Below are 18,110 nucleotides of genomic sequence, written 5' to 3'. Positions count from 1 at the left end.
TATGCGCATAAATATCTGGGTGACCTGATTGCCACCCAATAAAGCTCGGGACCCTGTGAACCTTCAGACCGCATATCCACCCTCAGCTGATTAATGAAAAATGACATCATCTGTTGGGAGGTGGCCAGATGTTATATTTAAAAGTTTGAGCGGACGTCAGAACATTAAACACTGACAAACGCGGTTAACTTTATTTTCTATCTTTTAATGAACACTATGAATCAGTTTTACTTCTCTATTAAATTGTTAATTTCTAGCTATGTTAGGAGTAGCCGTGCCCTCTAGCTCTCGGTCAGCGGATGTAACGTCCTGTCTGTTAGTTAGATGAAGGCGGTGCTAGCGGTGCCCAAGCAGCAGCAGGGCCTCGCCTTTGTGGGTGTAGAGAGAGAAGATGGCTCCCGTTCTGGAGAAACAGCTCCCGGGTGCAGCCGGACCGGGTGACAATAACAAGGAAGACGAAGAAGGACAAAACCTCTGGCAAGTTATGCCGCCTTTTAACGGCTCGGTGTCAGCGCAGACCGCTGCGGGAGGTTGTGCTTTGTCACTGCCGGTTGCTCGCCTCTCAAACACCGGCCCGGCTAGCTCTGTAGCTAGCTTGGATGCTAGCCGATGAGCTAACGTCAGCTGCGGCTACATTTCACTTCACCAAAAACAAAAAGCGTTGCTGTTTTCTGATTGGAGTGCCTTGAAAATCGTCAAGTTTAATTGGCGTTAATATTACTAAAGGTTTAATTCGTTATTTCGAGTGCCTTTTTTCTGTGTTAAATAGCTAAACATTGAATAGCTTCTTCATGAAGGATACAAGTTGACAGCAAGAGAGTGTAAAGGTTAACGAACAGGTCTAAGCAAACTGCCTGAGAAATACCGAAAATTAAAACACTGCTTTTCGGTATTTAGTGTCATTAACTGGGGATCACTGTGGCTGAGATCTTGTCAGATTTCATGCATTCAGGTTGCTACCTGTTCTTTTTTCCTGTGCTGGTCAGTGGTGATAGATGATCATTTCCTGATTCTGTACTCTCGTGGACTCTTTCTTGGACTGCTAAAATAACAGCTAAATTATCAATAAACTAGCGATTATGAGGCTGCTTTTTTGTTTGTTTAAAACTTTCCCTCACAGTCTGGAGGCTCTTCATACTGATTGACGTCCAAACTGATGTTTCTCTGACTCTGTTTTTGTGTTTTGTAGGTCCTCAATACTCAGTGAAGTCTCAACAAGGTCGAATTCAAAGTTACCATCAGGAAAAAATATCCTCGTGTTTGGTGAGTATTTGTTATGCCTGATCTTTCATGCTATGCTTTGGTCATTTTTCTCATTTATAAGTATTATGTAGTTAACCTGTGGGTGTCTGTAGGGCAAACACAATTGAAAACATCCCAGATCCTTAAAATGAAATCACTGTATCAGAGTCTGTAATATCAAACGTAATATGACATAATGAGAAAAAAATGTCTGAGAGGTTTGATTGGGTGGAGTCATTCATGAACGTGCACTATTAACTGTAAATAATGCTGGGTAGTTGTTTCAGCAAAGATGTCATGTCTGAGACACTGTAGCCTCTTCCAGTTATCTCAGGATTTACATAAAAATTTCTTCTCCTCTGCTTCTCATTTTAGATTTAAGTCTTGAATTTATTTAAATGAATACCAATTGCAGCCTATTTACTTCTTAGACTTTGTCTATGTTTACACCGCAGCCAAAAGTGACCCAAACCCGATTTTTTTTATTTTATTTTTTGCCCATATGCAACAGTCTGAACAACACAGATCCGATTTTTTTCCAATCCGACCCAGGCCACTTGGCTATGTGGTCCTGAATCCGATATGAATATTATCTTTTCAAATGCGACCTGTGTCTGAACGCCCAGGTCGCATTAATCCGACTTGAATATCCTTATTACCCGACATTGGTCACTCTTCTGCTTCTTGCTACGCAGAAATTACAAGAACAACAACGATGGTGGACGGTAATGCGGAGAGTAGTATTTATGTTTTACTATCTTGGAAAGATAGTTAAAAAAAAGGAAAGAGCTTTTTTTAGGAAATATCTCTAGATCAGGGGTGCTCAAGCCCGGTCCTCAAGAGCTACTATCCTGCAACTTTTTGATGCACCCCATTTTTAACACACCTGAATCAAATTAGTGGCTCATTACCATGCCTCTGCTGAGCTAAATGAGGAGATTGAGCCTTTCGATTCAGGTGTGTTAGAGAAGAGATGCATTTAAAAGCTACAGGATGGTAGCTCTTGAGGACTGGACTTGAGCACCCCTGCTCTAGATGTTCTCCAGCGCTACATCCATTTTTACTTTCGTGAACACAGCATGCTTGCTTGTGACGTCATTTCGTCCTCTACTGCACATGCGGGACACTGGGGTTGTATGAATGCAATTCACACAGGAGATCACTTACAGCCGTATATATTTTGAAATGTGAATGGCAGCGCAAAAAAAATTTGAATTTCACAAAAAATCGGAATTGAGCATCATGGCCTGGGGTGTGAACATAGCCTTTGACAGACCTTATTGTCATTTTGTATATGCGGCGTGTTTACAAACACAAATTTCGTTCAGTACAGCTCTCAAGAAGTTTCCATTTTTAAAGTGCAGCAGTGATCAAATGTAAACATAAGACTGGTATATGATTCTTTTCTCTAATACAGCTAATGATTATGGTACAATTATTAAATGTCTCGCAGGTGAGGATGGATCGGGAAAGACGACGCTTATGGCCAAACTCCAAGGAGCTGAGCACAACAAGAAGGGGAGAGGGCTGGAGTATCTTTACTTGAGCGTCCATGATGAAGACCGAGATGGTGACTTTACCTGCTACATTGCTTAAAAACGGCCCTCTACAAATGATGGAATAATCATTTGTATCCAAATGATTGGATAAGTCCTAATATTTGTGCTTTGTGTTTGATATAGACCTGACTCGCTGCAATGTGTGGATCTTGGATGGAGATCTGTACCATAAAGGCCTTCTAAAGTTTGCTGTCACGCCTCAGTCGCTACCCAGCTGTCTGGCGGTTCTTGTTGCGGACATGTCGCGGCCCTGGACCATTATGGAGTCATTGCAAAAGTGGGCCAGTGTTCTACGAGACCATGTGGACAAGCTAAAGATTCCTCCAGAGGACATGAGAGAAATGGAACAAAGGAGTAAGAAGTTTATTTATCTGTATTTTGTTTCTTATGGGATCACTATTATCTTTGCTTTGAGTTGAATTTAGGTTACAGTGCTGATTAAAAGTAAATCTAAGTATCTAGCCCAAAATAGTTAGAAAATGTATGTGACATTTTGCTTAGTTTTCAAAAAAGAAATCTTCTCTTGAAATGAAAACAAACAGCAGCAAAGCTACCTGAAGCATCTCAGGGTGGGAGCAATGTGAGCGTTGCGTAATGAGAGCCTTGGTTCTTGCTGACAGGCCATCGAGGGGAAACAAGGAAAAGCTTGGTGAATGTTTCCTTGGGAGACTGTGTATAACATTACACATTGTCATGGCTGATTCTAGGTCATCATCAGAGAGGCCCATGATCCTCAGCTGTGTGTTCCTCGCTGCGGGCGAGTTCTGCAAATCAATGAGTGTGATGTACTCAGATATTATCCTGTTAATTTTAGATTTGGTCATCTCTTCCTTATGAACTATTCTTTTGTGTTTAGAAAGACTGTTTTCAGAGTACTTACATAAACCCTTTGGGCCTTATAAACATCCCTGTTTGTTTTCAACGTTTCAAACTTGATATTGGTTTTTAAGCCTAAAATGGTTCAATACCTACAAGGTAACCAGGTTAGGTCTAATTGCCGGAATTAAAATGTACTCAGATTTTCTGATTTATACTCAATGTATTAGATGTTAAATAAGTAACATGTCTGTAATAAGGAAGTTCTGTGATAGAAAGGGGAAGCTGATCTAGGCTTGAAAAAACTACCACTAGAACCAAAAAAAGGAATATATTTCAATTCAAGTAGTTTGAAGAAGAGCCTCCAAAATTGATTGTACATTTTAACTAACGGCTACCTTACAGTTGGTGATACAACAATCGTTTTGTTTTGATGCTGCTGGTTCTGATTTAAAAAATTTTGTTTTCTTCATTGGCTTCCATAGCTAGGATACTATTTTTAGCATGGTCATGATTTCCATGGCTAATGGACAGTGATGCTATTAGTTTGCACTGCAGCCATTTTTCTGCTGTTGTGGTCCGTTTCTGACATTTTAAATGTTATTTACTTTTGTCAGGCTCAATCCAATGTCTTCTAAAATAAAGCAGCATTGTTGTGTCTGTAATGTTGTGGGGGAACCACATTATGTAGACAGGCCAGCAGCCTGAAAGAGTGTCAGTGGCTTTTGTCCAGGCACTCTTGCACACGTCTTGCATCATGGTTGCCTCCCTTCCAAGAGCAACGTCAGGAAAATAAAGGAAGTGGCTCTGAATTCAGGCAGTGGGCCGGATATTCTGACTGCTGTAACTAAAAGGAGGCTGGGTTTTCTTGGGTCTGCTCTTGTCAAATTACAGGGTCGGCCTTTTGCTGCAGTACAGTGAGCTAAAAGAAAAAAGTTTTTCCACAGCTCTGATTGTGGAGGGATTTTATTTTATTTTTTGCAATTAAATATTTGAGAATGCAGCATGCACATTCTGACTGCAGGGTTTTAAAAATGCAGATGAGTTATTTACTTTAGCATATGTTTTTTTTTTTTTTTTAAGGGTTATTTAAATTGGAGTTTAAGTTGAGCTTTCACTATAGTTTGGGTGAATTTTGGCCTCACCTTTGTTTGTGAAACAGATAAGTAGGTCTTGATCGGGCAAAGTCTGTCTGGCTGTATTGCATTCATTTAATGTTTAAAAGTGACATAAAGTGATTTTATTTCCCTCGGTGTTAAATAAGCCTACATGTTCCTCTGCTACTGAACTTCAGAGCTCATTTTTAATGGTTGGTGTTTGTTTTTTTAAAAAAAAGAAAGCATATATTAACTGTTTCTAACTGTTAATTCTAATAATTTATCTTATTTATACAGTTTCTGGACTTGGGGGAAATCTTAATCTCCATGTATTGTTTGCTTAAAGAGGGATTATAACAGAAGTGCTTGTCCGATGATCAGAATTCTGTGTTTGAAGGAAAAACGTTTGACATAACTTTCAGCTTTGTCCAGTTTATTGGGTCTTCTGAAGCTGCATTCTCAAAGCGCCTGAGGAAGTAAGCCATAGCTTCCTGCTTATAACCCCCCACTCCGCAGTCTCCTGCAGCAGCTTTTAAAATTGTGTGGACAACTTTTGTAGCTCGACGGCACAGAGATAAATAGACTTGATCTTTTTCGCCCTGATACTAACGCATCATAATATGGGCAGTGACACAAACATTTATTTCCTCTTACAGATATTTTTTTTTTTTTGCATTTTTGTTGATGTCTTTTGGCAAAGGTAAGACAGATCTCTATGTCTTCACCTTCATATGTTTCAAATCACGATATCTCAAGTGAATAAAAGTATTGCTAATCCCAACAGAAAATAGTTATCCAAACCACCTAGATCAAAATATACCTCATGTGAAACGGTAATTACCCCCTAAACCTTAAATGCAGTTGTTCCACACTTGGAAGCAACTCTTTTGCGTTTGCGGCGTAGGAATTTTATAGCCACATTAAATGCCTTTTAGGCGTAAATGATTAAAGGTCATGCCACGCACTCTCAAACGGCTTTTAGTCTAGACTTTGACTAGGTCACATGAAGACCTTCACGTTGTTTCCTTTGCGGCATATTAAACATGTTTTTGAAATGAAGGTCACAAACTGGAGCTTTCTGGTAGTGAGGAGAAAGCAGCATCAGTCAGTAACCTTTCCACTACCATGTCGGTCCTTTTCATAAATGCTGATGGTTTTCCACCAGATGTCAAAGGGTTATAATTTGTCCTTCAGTACACACAATGCTTTCCCAATTGAAACTCGTGTCTTTGTTGTGTTTTTCAGTTTTCAGCTTGGAATATTCCTCTATGATTGCATATTTGTGGCAGTTTTCTTTTTTAACTGTTGAATCATGAGCATTTACCTTAACCAATGCAAAAGACTCCAGCAGTGCTTTGATGTTCTGGGTTTGTTAGTGACTTCATGGATGTTTTGTTGACGCACTCCTGAGGTGACTTTGATGGATTTCAGTATTTGCTTCATTTGTAGATTAGGACTCTCACTGCTTTTTTATTGTGGTTCCAAAGCCTTAGAGTTGGAGGCATGCATTATAATATAACAACAAACACAGAGCTAGAAATAAGTAAATGTTTGTTAAAGTAATTCTTGTTGCCTGGATTTGAGCAGGTAAATAAGGTGATCTGCCAATGGAGGGAGCATTTCTGCTCTTAAAATAAGATAATTGGATAATCTCATAATGGAGTTGACTTTTCTTGTTTTTAAATGTGAATTTTCTTATTCCATTGGCAATGTGTGCTACTTACCTGCTCATATCAATGGGAAATACGTTTATTTCAAGAAAAAAATACTTTTATTTCCTAGTGAATTCTGCAGCCCTACCCTCTTGGCGCTACATTTAATCCAGAAACATGTTGGTCAGCAACGATTACATTTGTCTTCACCACTACTTGAGATGTCTTTGTTATCTGGGAATAAGATGGCAGGATAAGAGGAGTTTTCCCCGGTTGAATCAGTAATACAGGTTGATTTTGTTTATTTTAATGTTAGATTTTAGACAACTAAGAAAATTCCTCTTTTAAACCCATTGTTTATAGAAATGATGAGGGCTCTAATAAAACTGAATTGCAGTTTTGTGTTGAGCCTGTTACTGTATTACAGACAAAGAAGCCAGAGTTTGAAAGGGGATCAAACGGTCTGTTATGGTCTGACTTGTTTAAGCTTTGTGTTCACTTTTGTTCTTCTTTTTTCTTTCTCCAAGTGGTAAAAGCCTTTCAAGAGTACTCGGAACCAGAAGATGCCGCCCCATCCTCCCCACGACGGGCCCCAACGTCAGGGGAAGAAGAGACTGTTGTTCTACCGCTTGGAGAAAACACACTTACACACAACTTGGGCATTCCAGTGTTAATTGTTTGCACAAAGGTAAATTCCTAATAAATAATTTATGTTAGACAGTGATGTGAGCACTCCTGACACAACAGATTTCTTCATTCATTTGCTTTCAAAATAAGCTGATTTTTCTGAGTTTGTCTGAGGGAGACTTTGAAACACACCGACAAAAACATAAACTGACACATTTAGAACGTTATAGCTGCATATTTTAGCGTATTAAATAATTCCCTGGATCAGCTGTTCATTATCCTATGACCAAATTTGACCATTATGATTCCTTTTTATAACCCTTGTAATCAAAAAGGCTTATAGTTTTTTGAACTTACAATCAGTGTGTGCACGGTTTTACTACTTTTTTATGTTTAAAGGTATGTAGTAACATTTTTTGACTTTTATTTTATACACCAGTAGCTCACTCTGATTGCATACATTTTTCTGAAACAATAGCACATCCTGCTGGGATATTAGTTATTATTTTTGTGTTTTCAGATTTGTTTTTGCTTAATCTGTTATTAATTCAAATCTGTTATTGTCGTCTGGCTTTCTGGTAGTTCAATAGTATTGCAGGTAGATGGCGCCACATCTGTTAATGTGAGCTCATTTTGTCTTTTTTGCTGGAGCTCTATTTAGGCTTAAAAAGAACAATCAAAACACTATCAGGATGGACTCTTTGTTTACATAACCTTAGTTTATCATAATCAAATGCTTTTTTGGCCTTTTTTATAGAGGCATATAACATGAATTTGTACCTTTAAGGGAACCAGAACTACTCTTAGTGAGCCAAACAAATTGCAGAGGCGAAATGATGCTTAATCATATACTGTATTTTATTATTTTGTCTCAAAATTTTATTTTATTTTTTATTTTTTTTGTAAGTCATTAGGCTACATTCTCTTTGCCAAATTTTCCTATAGACTCCTACATAAGTTACCACAACCAAAGCGAAATAAAAATCACATTCAATTATTATTATTTTTAGATATTAATTTGGTGTTGAAAGTTGGGTTTGTTTGTTTTTTTATTTAGCTTTTCTGCAGTTTTCCTTTTATGCTATACATAAAACTTTCAATCTGTGTTTAACTTTTAGTGCGACGCGATCAGCGTATTAGAGAAGGAGCACGACTTCAGAGAGGAGCATTTTGATTTCATCCAGTCCTGCATCAGACGGTTTAGCTTACAGTGTATCCTTCCAGTGTTGCCTAATAATTTAAAGTTGTCTTAAGTGAGACTGTTTATGAGACAAGTTGCTGTCAGTACCATCCCTAACTAAATCAAACAGATGGTGCTGGCCTGATCTACACTTCAGTCAAAGAGGAGAAAAACCTGGATCTGCTTTACAAATACATCGTACACAAGCTGTATGACTTTCAATTCGTCACACCAGCCTTAGTGGTGGAGAAAGATGCAGTGTTCATGTAAGTCATTTATTTGTTGCCGAATGTTTATATTTTATTTGTCTTTTTAAAATAAAATAGAAAAGAAAGTATTTTTCCCCTGTTGATCATCATTATACAGCTCTTCTATATGTTGATCTCCATCTTATGTCGCTATAATTTGAAATAAAAGCACTGTTTGCTATAATATGTATAAACCTCTTTTATTTCCCCCTCCATGGACAATGTTCTTTTTTTTCTTTTGTTACAGTCCGTCTGGATGGGATAATGAGAAGAAAATTGGGATTTTGCATGAAAACCTCACAACAGTCAAACCAGAAGATCCTTTTGAAGATTTCATCACAAAGCCTCCAGTGCGAAAGGTACGACAGATCAAATGATGACTGTGGGCATTATAAGATAACATTAGCATCAATTGCGTAATTTATCTCTCCTAGTTGGTCCATGACAAAGAAATAAATGCAGAGGATGAACAAGTATTCCTGATGAAGCAGCAGGTAAGCTTTACATTTTGATTTCAGCATTCCTCTGTGTTTTATAGTGGTCTTGACATTTTGTTTTTTTTTTGTTACAAAAGCTGAAGGATTGCACCTCTGTTTTTTTTTATAGCTTTAATAATAGATGTTTATTTTATTTTTGTATTCCCTGCTGTAGTAAGTGTAGCACTTGGTTCCCTTCTTGAGGAAACAAAACAGGAAGCATGCATGGAGGAAAATAATTTTAAATTTATTCCATTTCTCCATTCTATGTCTTACCAAAAAATGCAGAACTTAAAGAAGCATTGTAGAGTTTTCTAACGATTCTGCAACCTGTGGCCAATACACAGAGCTGGTGTTTTTGTTAGCTTGCACGTTTTGCATTTTTTTACCTTTCAACTTACCTGGAGTTTCCATTTGTGTCTTGGTTGAGACTCTGTTGAATTCTCGGTTTAGCGCAGGAACTTCAGCCCCAAAGTCAATTCAGGAAAAAACAGGCTTATAGATGTATCGATGCTGAACTACTGAAGTGTCAATTTGCTCATCAAACAATATCAAATAAAAAAAAGTTATTTTAAAGATATTTTTCTGTAAAAACTTGCATAATGTCTCTTTAATAAAATTAAATGATGATGATAATGCAGTAAAGACATGTCAATTTTCCCAGATGAATTCAAGCAGATGTTAGAAGTTACTAATATCAATTTTTCCCTTGCAGTCTTTGTTAGCAAAGCAGCCAGCAACTCCAACAAGAGGAGCAACAGTGAGTGTCTGAGAGTAGCACACTTGTAAGCTGTTCTTTTTTATTGATCTTTGCTTAAAAAGCTTTTTGTTGTGCCTTTAGGAGTCTCCAGGAAGGACAGCCTCTGGGTCTCCCAGAGCACCGAGTCGTGCTGGTCAGCCAAGTGTAACCAGCTCACCGATGGCCTCTGTCAAAAAGCCTGACCCTAACATGAAAGGTTGGACAGGATCATTTCTAAAACATTCATAAAAGGATGAGTCTATCCGGGATCCTCTGGGGTTCCTAAGTCATAAATAATGTATTTTTAATATTTTTTATTTATTGGCTTTAGACTTACCTTCTTTTTAGACTTTTCTTTTTTTTGTACTATTTTTTAAGGCTGCACTAAAAAAGAGGAAATTGTCCAGCGAGCTATTCCAGATGAAATTTCTTTTGTTTTACAATAGTGTAAACAAAATGACAAATCTGTCTATATTTATGTATATATATCTATATTTTAAGAGTTAGATGTTTATTATTCATTAAATGTAAAAGGGGGAAATTCCTAGTTTGTCTCATAAAAGGTATAATAAATACTTCTTAATACCAGCGGTTTCCCTTTGTGGAAATGCCACGATTATATTGTAATTCAATTCAGTTTGTTTATATAGCACCAATTCATAACAAATGTAATCTCAAGGCACTTTACAGTTCACCAGATCATCCAATCAGATTGATTCAAAAATTTCTATCTGAGGAAAACCAGTTAATTGCATTGACTCATTGACTCAAAGTCAATCCCTCACACTTGGCATGTTTGTAGCGACAGTGGAGAGGAAATAAAGTTAATCATTACTTAATTATAAAACCTTTGGTCTGGCTGGAACATTAAAGGTTTCAGTATTTCTAGTTCAGTAATCTTTTGATATATGAGCTTCTGTATGAGAGACATCAAAGGTTAGTTAACCAATTGGTTCAGGTGTTTGAAAGCATAATTTATTTGACCTAAATTACAAAGGACATTACTAAATGTTTTTGTCTTGAAAAGTCTTAAATTTACGCTTACGATTTAAAGTGTCTAGCAGTTTACCTATTTAAAGTTGCATGCCCCATGAGTTGGGACTCATGCAAGTTGAGTTCCTACTTCTTAACCAGTGTATTTGTGGACATCCGTGTATAGTAATACCTTACTTAAAAATGCTAAAAACGAACAGCAATAAATACAAATAAATGCAAGAAATATGCTCCAAAGAAAAAGTAACTTAACACTGATTAGTTTATATTAGACATTACAGAAAGATGTAGTGTTTATTGACATGATTGAATGTGGTGGATAATGACTTTTCAGGGGAAATTCCCAGACTTTGTGGTGATTGAGAAATGTTTGTGTTGTAGCAGGAGCTGCTAATGAAGGAGTGCTGGCCAACTTCTTCAACAGTCTGTTGAGTAAAAAGACCGGATCGCCAGGAAGCCCAGGAGCTGGAGCAGTGGGAGCTGGGGTGCAGGGATCTGCAAAGAAAACAGGTACAACCCATCATTTCAGTGTTAACCATCCATTAACCTTTTACTCAGTTGAATATTGAGACAATAAAGAGTTTTACATGAAAAGGATTCCAGATCCTAACCAGCTTATGTTAGATCCAGTTCTTAAAGCTGCTTTGGGCCAGTTTAAAAGTTAAATATCTTTTATTTTATTCCTATACATTCCCTTATGATTATCCCATAAGTAAAATCAGCTTTCCTCTATTTACAGCAGGTCCCTCTATAGGCTTTTTTTCTTTGTATTTCATGAGAAAGGGAATTGGCTCTAATTCTCTGGGTGTGACGGACGGCACCTTCACCTGGATACTTGACGCCTTAGAAAGAGATGCATCTAAGACCAGTCATAAGTAAATCTCAAATCCAATCACATACTCCACAAGAGTAAGAAAGTAGATTTTGTCTAGCATGGAAAAAGGGGGGAAAATGGAGCGTGATTGAGGATTAAATAAGATGAGAATAGATATAGCAGAAGCTTTCAACAAATTAAAGGAGCTCAGCTCTGCCTTTAGAATGAAAAGGGACTCATATTCCACCTTCGTCTTTGCTGAAATGGTTAGATGCTCTATTCAAAATGACTTAAATATTTAGAACATTCTTACCTCAGATATCTGTGAAGAGTCTCAGTCATCCAGGTCATGGTCAAGGTTGAAAAGTTCTGTTTTGGCAACTGGATGTGAAGTTTCCAGATAACATTAGGCCTCTAAACCAAAAATCTTTCCAGTCACAGCAGCCTGGTGCTTTTCCTCTTCTCCCATGAAGGTGAACAACATGCTGTCATTTCAGCTTCTCACCAGAGGAGGGGAGGAGGAATGTCTTAAAAAGTCTCTTGAACTTGGCTATGCTACTTTAACTGGTTTTCTCTTACAAAACCAGTTAAATGGTTAAAATTATTCGTCCAAACGTTATTCAGTAGTAGAAAAGTTTTTATTACAAAGAGTACTGAAGAATTGTCAATTTAAATTTTAATTGCTCAGTAGTTAATGAGATTTAATATGTTTAAAGAATGATATAAAATTATTGACAAATTTTGGTTTGCAAAATTTAAGGAAAAGTTTGCAAGATTGAAATAAAAACATATATTAAGTTTGGGTTGAAGAGATATATTTCAAAGTTTAGTTTTGATAGATATGTTTTTTTAGAAAACGTAAAGCTTTATATTACAATACTAAAAGTAGTTGCTTTATGCTCTAGAAGTTAGAGCAGTGTAATGGATTTTCAGTGACAACATACTCTGTTTACTGTATATTGACTGGCCTGGACAATAAATTAATGGCAATATAAACGGCAATCATACATTCATTCAATAAAGGGGATATGACATTTGAACGCATTTACAGTTTTCGATATACGCTGCAGTCAGAGATTACAGTGTTGGTCTCAGTTAACTTTCTGAACGCTCAGTTAACTGAGTTCACTATAACGTCCACTATATAGTCCCTGCTCTATATAGTGATTAAGGGATTTAGGGATCCACGACCAGCTGTCATGAACAGTAAAGTCTCATAGAGGCTGGCTGCCATGGGGCAGCTACTGCGGAGGATTTCCAGTGACAGGGCACCGTTAGAATGTGGGGGTCTGCGCAGCTCCAACAGCAAAGCAAAAATTTCAGGGCAAGATCGTAGTCTTAATAGACTGACTGCGCAGATGATGTTTTGAGGTTGATTTTCTCACTTAAAAACATTGAAACTTCTTCTTTACCAGCTAATAAGAGCAAATATAGCAAAGAGACACTCTGCCATTGAACATAAGAGCATCAGATGTATCTGTAAACACTTTACTTAACTCGCCTCAGGAGCATCAAAGATCCATCAGACGCTTCTATGCTGCTCAAATCGCATTCGATGTGAACGTGGCATAGCAATATGTTGTGCTGTATAAGTTGTACCCCACATTATGCAGTTCGCTTTTATGTAAAAAGTACTAATTGCTTTCATAAGTAAAATAGGAATAAGAAAATCTTGGTCTTTGAAGCTGTTGGCAGTTTTTGTGTAAAGTTTTATGTTCCAAGCCTAATTCAGATGGTTAAATCAGGAGAAAATAAAAGGTTTCAGCTTTGACTCAACATCTGACTGCTGAGGAAACAGGCCTGTATTCACTGAAAGCATCGATCACTGGTGTCTGATTGCATGGAGACTAATGACTCACAACTCCTAAGGCAGCATGTTGTGAATTAATGCTATGGAAGTTAACTGAACTCAACTCCATTAATCAACCTTTTTGTTTTTCTTTGAGCCACTTGGCTCATTCAGCTGCTGCATTTTCAGTCTGTCTTTTTATTGTTGTGATTTAAATACATGGATGCTGAGAATGTCCATGTCTAACTCCTTTCTCTGCCCCAGATCCCATTTGTTACACTCTAGCCCTGAGCACTGCTAGCATCCGATTAACGAGCTGAAAGAATGCTGCATGAGTACATGTTTTGTACGTCCTGCATGAATGTTTACTGGAAAAACGTCACTAATCACTCACATCTCACAGCATTCCTATCATCCATAAGTCATTTTCTTGCTGGATGAAGAAAACTGTATTGTTTTTTTGTTTTTTTTTTCATGAAATCACACAGAAGCTACAGGAGATTACTTTTGGGTTTTGTCTTCCTTTTATCTTTTTTCCCTAAGGGCAGAAGCCGGGTTTGACTGACGTCCAGGCCGAGTTGGACCGGATGACTCGCAAACAAGACTCCTCCACAGTTTCAGCTAACAACATACCGCCAACAGAAAACGAAGCGTGAAGGCAACAAAACGGCTGCATCGTCCACTGCGTTAATACTCTGGAAAAAAATATATGTACATGTGAGCATAAAAAAAAAAGAAAAAAATTGACCAAATCCCTAACGCCTGTATCAGTCAGCACACACTGTCAGTTTCACCAAATGAGCTTCCGATGCGATCAGATGGTGAGATGGGATGAGGGATAACACTGATGGATCTCCTAACGAGATGAGGAAGTGCCGAAGGCTTGGCTTTATTTCTGTCTTCTCTTCAACTGTAAATGCTATTTTGTGAGGGATGTCAGTTTTATGGAAATGTGTGCACACTCCCTGGCAGCCAACCTGATGTGCTGGGCTGCAGGCCCCCCCGCTTCCTGGGGGTAAAGCACTATCCTTGTGGATTTTGAGAGGTGACGTCATAGTTGGCCTTATGGCCTTTGGTTCAGTTTAACTCGCAGAAGGAATTGAATTGGGATTGGAAAGGTATTTAAACATAAATGTTAAGAAAGGTAAATAAAATACTTGCAAAGATATGTAAACAAAAAAAAAAAAAGATGGACATGATACTATTGTATTTATACAAGGGTTCTCCTTTTTGTTTTATTTTCTGCACCATTTCTCGGTAAGAGTTAACGTTTATCTTTATCACATAACATGTTAAATTGTCACTGACATCATGACACTAATATGACATGTCTACCCCGCTCATAGCATATCTTTTACTCATCTTGAAGGATTCTGTAGATATAAAAGCATAAAAACAATACACAAACTGCATTTCTGTCCAAACAGTTAACATAGCCTCTTTGACTAAATGAGACTGGATGGGATTTTGGACGCGCTTAGAGGTCAGAGCAGCGTTGCTTGTTTAGGTAAAGGGTTGTATATTTTGGGAGGGGGCTTGGGCAGCATCTTTCCTACTATAACTCCTAAGTGCCTCGTACAGTTAGCCGTTTGTGTCGTAGTAGAGGTGCTTGTCTACACTAGAGGAAATGCACTGTAGCACCACTGTCTTGTTTTTGTCCCCTGAATAATTTATTTTGTTTCCTGCTTTTTTTTTTCTTTTGTCATTGTACAAAAGCCTGTGGTCTGTCTATTTTTCAAAAATAAGCTTTCTGTGGCCTCTTAAAAAACGTTTAATAGAGTAAATGCCTTCAAGTGTACCGGCTGCTGACATCGAGGAGAACCGCTACATACGTTCAGTGCTGCGGTTGGAACAAAACTGAGATCTTATGGTGTTGGACAGCACTTTTCCTCCTCTGGTTTCATATTTGTTCTCCATGCTGTACTTTGCATGTTGGTCAAAGACATTCCTGTTGAAGTCTGCAGAGAAACAAACGCATCCCTGTAGGAACCCCATTTCTCCATTTAGGTCTTTTTTTTTTGTTAGTTGAATATGATCATAAAATTACGACCTTTTGCCTTCAATGTACAGCTGACAGTTTGCCACACTAGCCTCCACCCCCCACCCCCTTGCCTTCACAAGGAGGAACTGAACTTCGTGTGTCCTTAAGGGGTTGCTTGATTGTCTTCTGCCATTACTGTTTTGATCTTTTACTTGCAGCAGGTAAACTGTACCATATCTTAGTGTTTGTTAGTTTTCTAGTTTGATACCATAATCCAAATGAATTCAGCACAAAGTTTTTTGTTTGTTTTTTTATATGCAAGGCCCTGCTTAATCCTGTGGATAATATTCAGTGTGGAGTGGCTTTTTACAGAATTACAGTCTGAGGAAAGCAGCTGTTTTTTATTCTGTGTACAGGGGGGACTGGAACTTGTAACCAAAGATGCATATTAGTCCCTACTTTCTGCATTTGTATGTCTTCCATTAGATTAACCAGTGGCCTTTCTTGTGAAACTCTTGCATGAAGCTCTAGCATTCCACACATCAGACCTGCCTTTAAACCTTTTATCAACAGCCTGTAAATTGGTTAAAAAAACAAATGTGCTATTCAGCATTTTTGGTCTGTAGCCTAATGAAACACACTGAAAGCCACTTAAACTAAACCATTGGCCAACAGGAATTAATGTATTTACATTTTCTCTTAGCTGTAAGGAAAAATCTAAATTCCTTCATTGGTCATCTGGCTGCTTTTTGCAGTATAAAAAAATCATAATTAACTAAACGTTTTCTTTTCCAAGGTGTATTGTGGTGTTTTTTTTTTTTTTTTTTTTTTTTTTTTTTTCTCTAGTTGGAATTGATGAAGCACAATTAAGGATCAACCAGAAGCAGCTGGAACACGCTAAATAAGCACTTCCCCAAAAACATTTAAAGAAGGGTCTCGTCTTTTTAATTTTTTATTTAAAGATTATAATAAATTCCCCCCTTTTTTAGGAAAATTGCTAAAAATCATAAGACAACTGTTAGTGTTTAAGGAGTATAGTATATGTGATGCATATTTTACCTGCTGGTAGTTAAGTGGCACCCTGATTCATTTTGATCATCCCTTAGCCATACTGGCATCATTGAGGCTTTCAGCTGTGTGGAGTGCTCTCGTGCTGCTCTGTCGGAGTATATCTTCTTTATGAAGATCGGGTGTTGCTTCGATCATTTGAAACAGATAAAAAAAAAATTTACTTTTGTACTCAGATCTGACCTGAAATTAGCTGCTTCATAACATCCTAACTGAATGGCCTTCAACCACTATTGACTGTCTTCATCTATGCGAGACTATGAGCTTCTGCTTCCAGTCCTTTTATATTCAGGATATCAAGACATTTTTAAGCACATGGCTGGCTCTTTTGTGTCCTAGAATGGTTCAAGAGGTTGATGTTATATTGTCTGTAACAAAACTATGTAGCCTCTAAGCTGCCATGTGGATCCTAGCTTCTTATGCTGACAAAGATAAGGAAATGTTTATCAGAACCCTGGCTTCAATAAAACCAAGAATCCCATTTTTTTGTCTGTTTTTTTTTTTTTTGTTTTTTTTACATAAAGAAGGCATTATGGTTCCTCTTCATATAAACACATCACCTAGTGGTTTTAGTAGACATTATTTTAAATTATTGAATCATAGGCAATGCACATCAGTAAAACTCTACCCCAGAAGTGATAATGAGGGGCAGTAGATGTACAAAGACCGACCCTTCACCTTACTTCAATAGCAAAGTTCTTTTTACCCTTATGATTATAATGCAGCAGCCCATTCTGCACCACATCTTATCCAGCTCTGGAATCAATTAAAAATAGGTGTGGCAGCATTGCTCCTTCTCAGTGACATAACACTTGCTCAGAAGAAACAACGCTAGGATAAGTATTGCCTTCCTGTCATTATTCACTATATCAAGGAGATAGAGGTCAAAGGTCGTTTTGAGATGTGTCACTGGCCAGGCTGTGAAAAACCTCTGACATTTGGCAACACCTGGACTGATTATTGTATATTATATTAAAATGTATATTCTATATTTAAAATATTTATGATGGAATATACATATATATATGTATTTCATACATAGCAGTAAAGTTACAGCATCTGGTGACTTTTTTTCTAGTGATTTTATGATTGCAAAGCTGATTATGTAATTGCACAGAACACACACTGTCGCTAATGACGATTTATATCTGAGTTAAATTGTTACCATGATGTCTTTACTTGCTTGGCAAGGTATATGGTTAATTCAACAGTAGTACCGGATTGGATATTGGCTCAGCCCATGTATCAGTATCGGGTAACTCAAAACAAATATTGGTGCATATCTAGATGTTGAATCAAATAAAATGTATATTTTGATTACAGTGAAGGTTAACATTTAATGCTAACTGAATCCAATTGTAGGCAATTTTCGTGAAGTACAATAATTGATTTTTAAGGCTACCCACAAACTAGTTGGTTGTTTTTAACCTTAGGTGGCTTGTTATACCCTTTTTACCACTAGAGGCCAGTAACGCGCAAAGAAACTGAACTTCACTGAGTAACTTGAAACCATCTAAATTATTCTGGCAACCACTGCTTACGTAAAATATATATTTTATGGGATCCTAATTATTTATTTTGTTTTTAAAGTATCCCTCCAAATGTGTGATTATTCGGCACCAACAGATTTTAACATAAACAAGCCGTTTGAAGGATAAAGACGTGTGCGTAAAAAGAGCCAAATTAATGGTGTAGTGGAAATACGGCGAGCAAACTGCAGCTATATTGGTCTCTCCCGACGTGGTTCAGGCTGAAACGGTTTAACAGGCTGCCTGGGAATAAATCGGGCACCAAGCCTAGTGAAGAATGTGCAGTTTTTCAGAGGGGGG

At 37.6% G+C, this 18,110-nt stretch overlaps 1 protein-coding gene across 3 annotated transcripts; it reads left to right on the top strand.

The window, feature by feature from the left end:
- The first annotated feature begins 235 nt into the window (after nucleotides 1-235).
- Nucleotides 236-13,967, top strand: dync1li2 (dynein, cytoplasmic 1, light intermediate chain 2). Of its 3 annotated transcripts, none has more exons than XM_015384720.1 (13): nucleotides 236-477; nucleotides 1,190-1,263; nucleotides 2,696-2,812; nucleotides 2,925-3,155; nucleotides 6,894-7,054; nucleotides 8,112-8,205; nucleotides 8,304-8,439; nucleotides 8,669-8,780; nucleotides 8,856-8,915; nucleotides 9,613-9,657; nucleotides 9,739-9,853; nucleotides 11,014-11,139; nucleotides 13,776-13,967. In XM_015384720.1, the coding sequence occupies exons 1-13, from the start codon at nucleotides 392-394 to the stop codon at nucleotides 13,886-13,888; spliced, it is 1,470 nt and encodes a 489-aa protein (XP_015240206.1). In that variant the 5' UTR covers nucleotides 236-391; the 3' UTR covers nucleotides 13,889-13,967. The 3 variants fall into 3 exon arrangements, with proteins under 3 accessions (XP_015240206.1, XP_015240199.1, XP_015240215.1); XM_015384713.1 differs by having other exon boundaries at nucleotides 239-477; nucleotides 11,011-11,139; XM_015384729.1 differs by having other exon boundaries at nucleotides 243-477; nucleotides 11,011-11,139; nucleotides 13,781-13,967.
- The last annotated feature ends 4,143 nt before the right edge of the window (nucleotides 13,968-18,110 follow it).

Source organism: Cyprinodon variegatus, unplaced genomic scaffold (genome assembly GCF_000732505.1).
Source record: "Cyprinodon variegatus isolate N-32 unplaced genomic scaffold, C_variegatus-1.0 Scaffold15, whole genome shotgun sequence".
NCBI classification, from domain to species: domain Eukaryota; kingdom Metazoa; phylum Chordata; class Actinopteri; order Cyprinodontiformes; family Cyprinodontidae; genus Cyprinodon; species Cyprinodon variegatus.
Note: the sequence above shows the minus strand (reverse complement) of the source record. Positions and strands in the feature narration are given on the sequence as shown.

Bases quoted from the DNA above. Each gene is read 5' to 3' on its own strand.
- dync1li2 (XM_015384713.1), top strand. From the start codon at position 392: ATGGCTCCCGTTCTGGAGAAACAGCTCCCGGGTGCAGCCGGACCGGGT. The intron at 1,264-2,695 runs GTGAGTATTTGT...AATGTCTCGCAG, and splicing joins AAAAAATATCCTCGTGTTTG to GTGAGGATGGATCGGGAAAG. The intron at 8,440-8,668 runs GTAAGTCATTTA...CTTTTGTTACAG, and splicing joins GAGAAAGATGCAGTGTTCAT to TCCGTCTGGATGGGATAATG.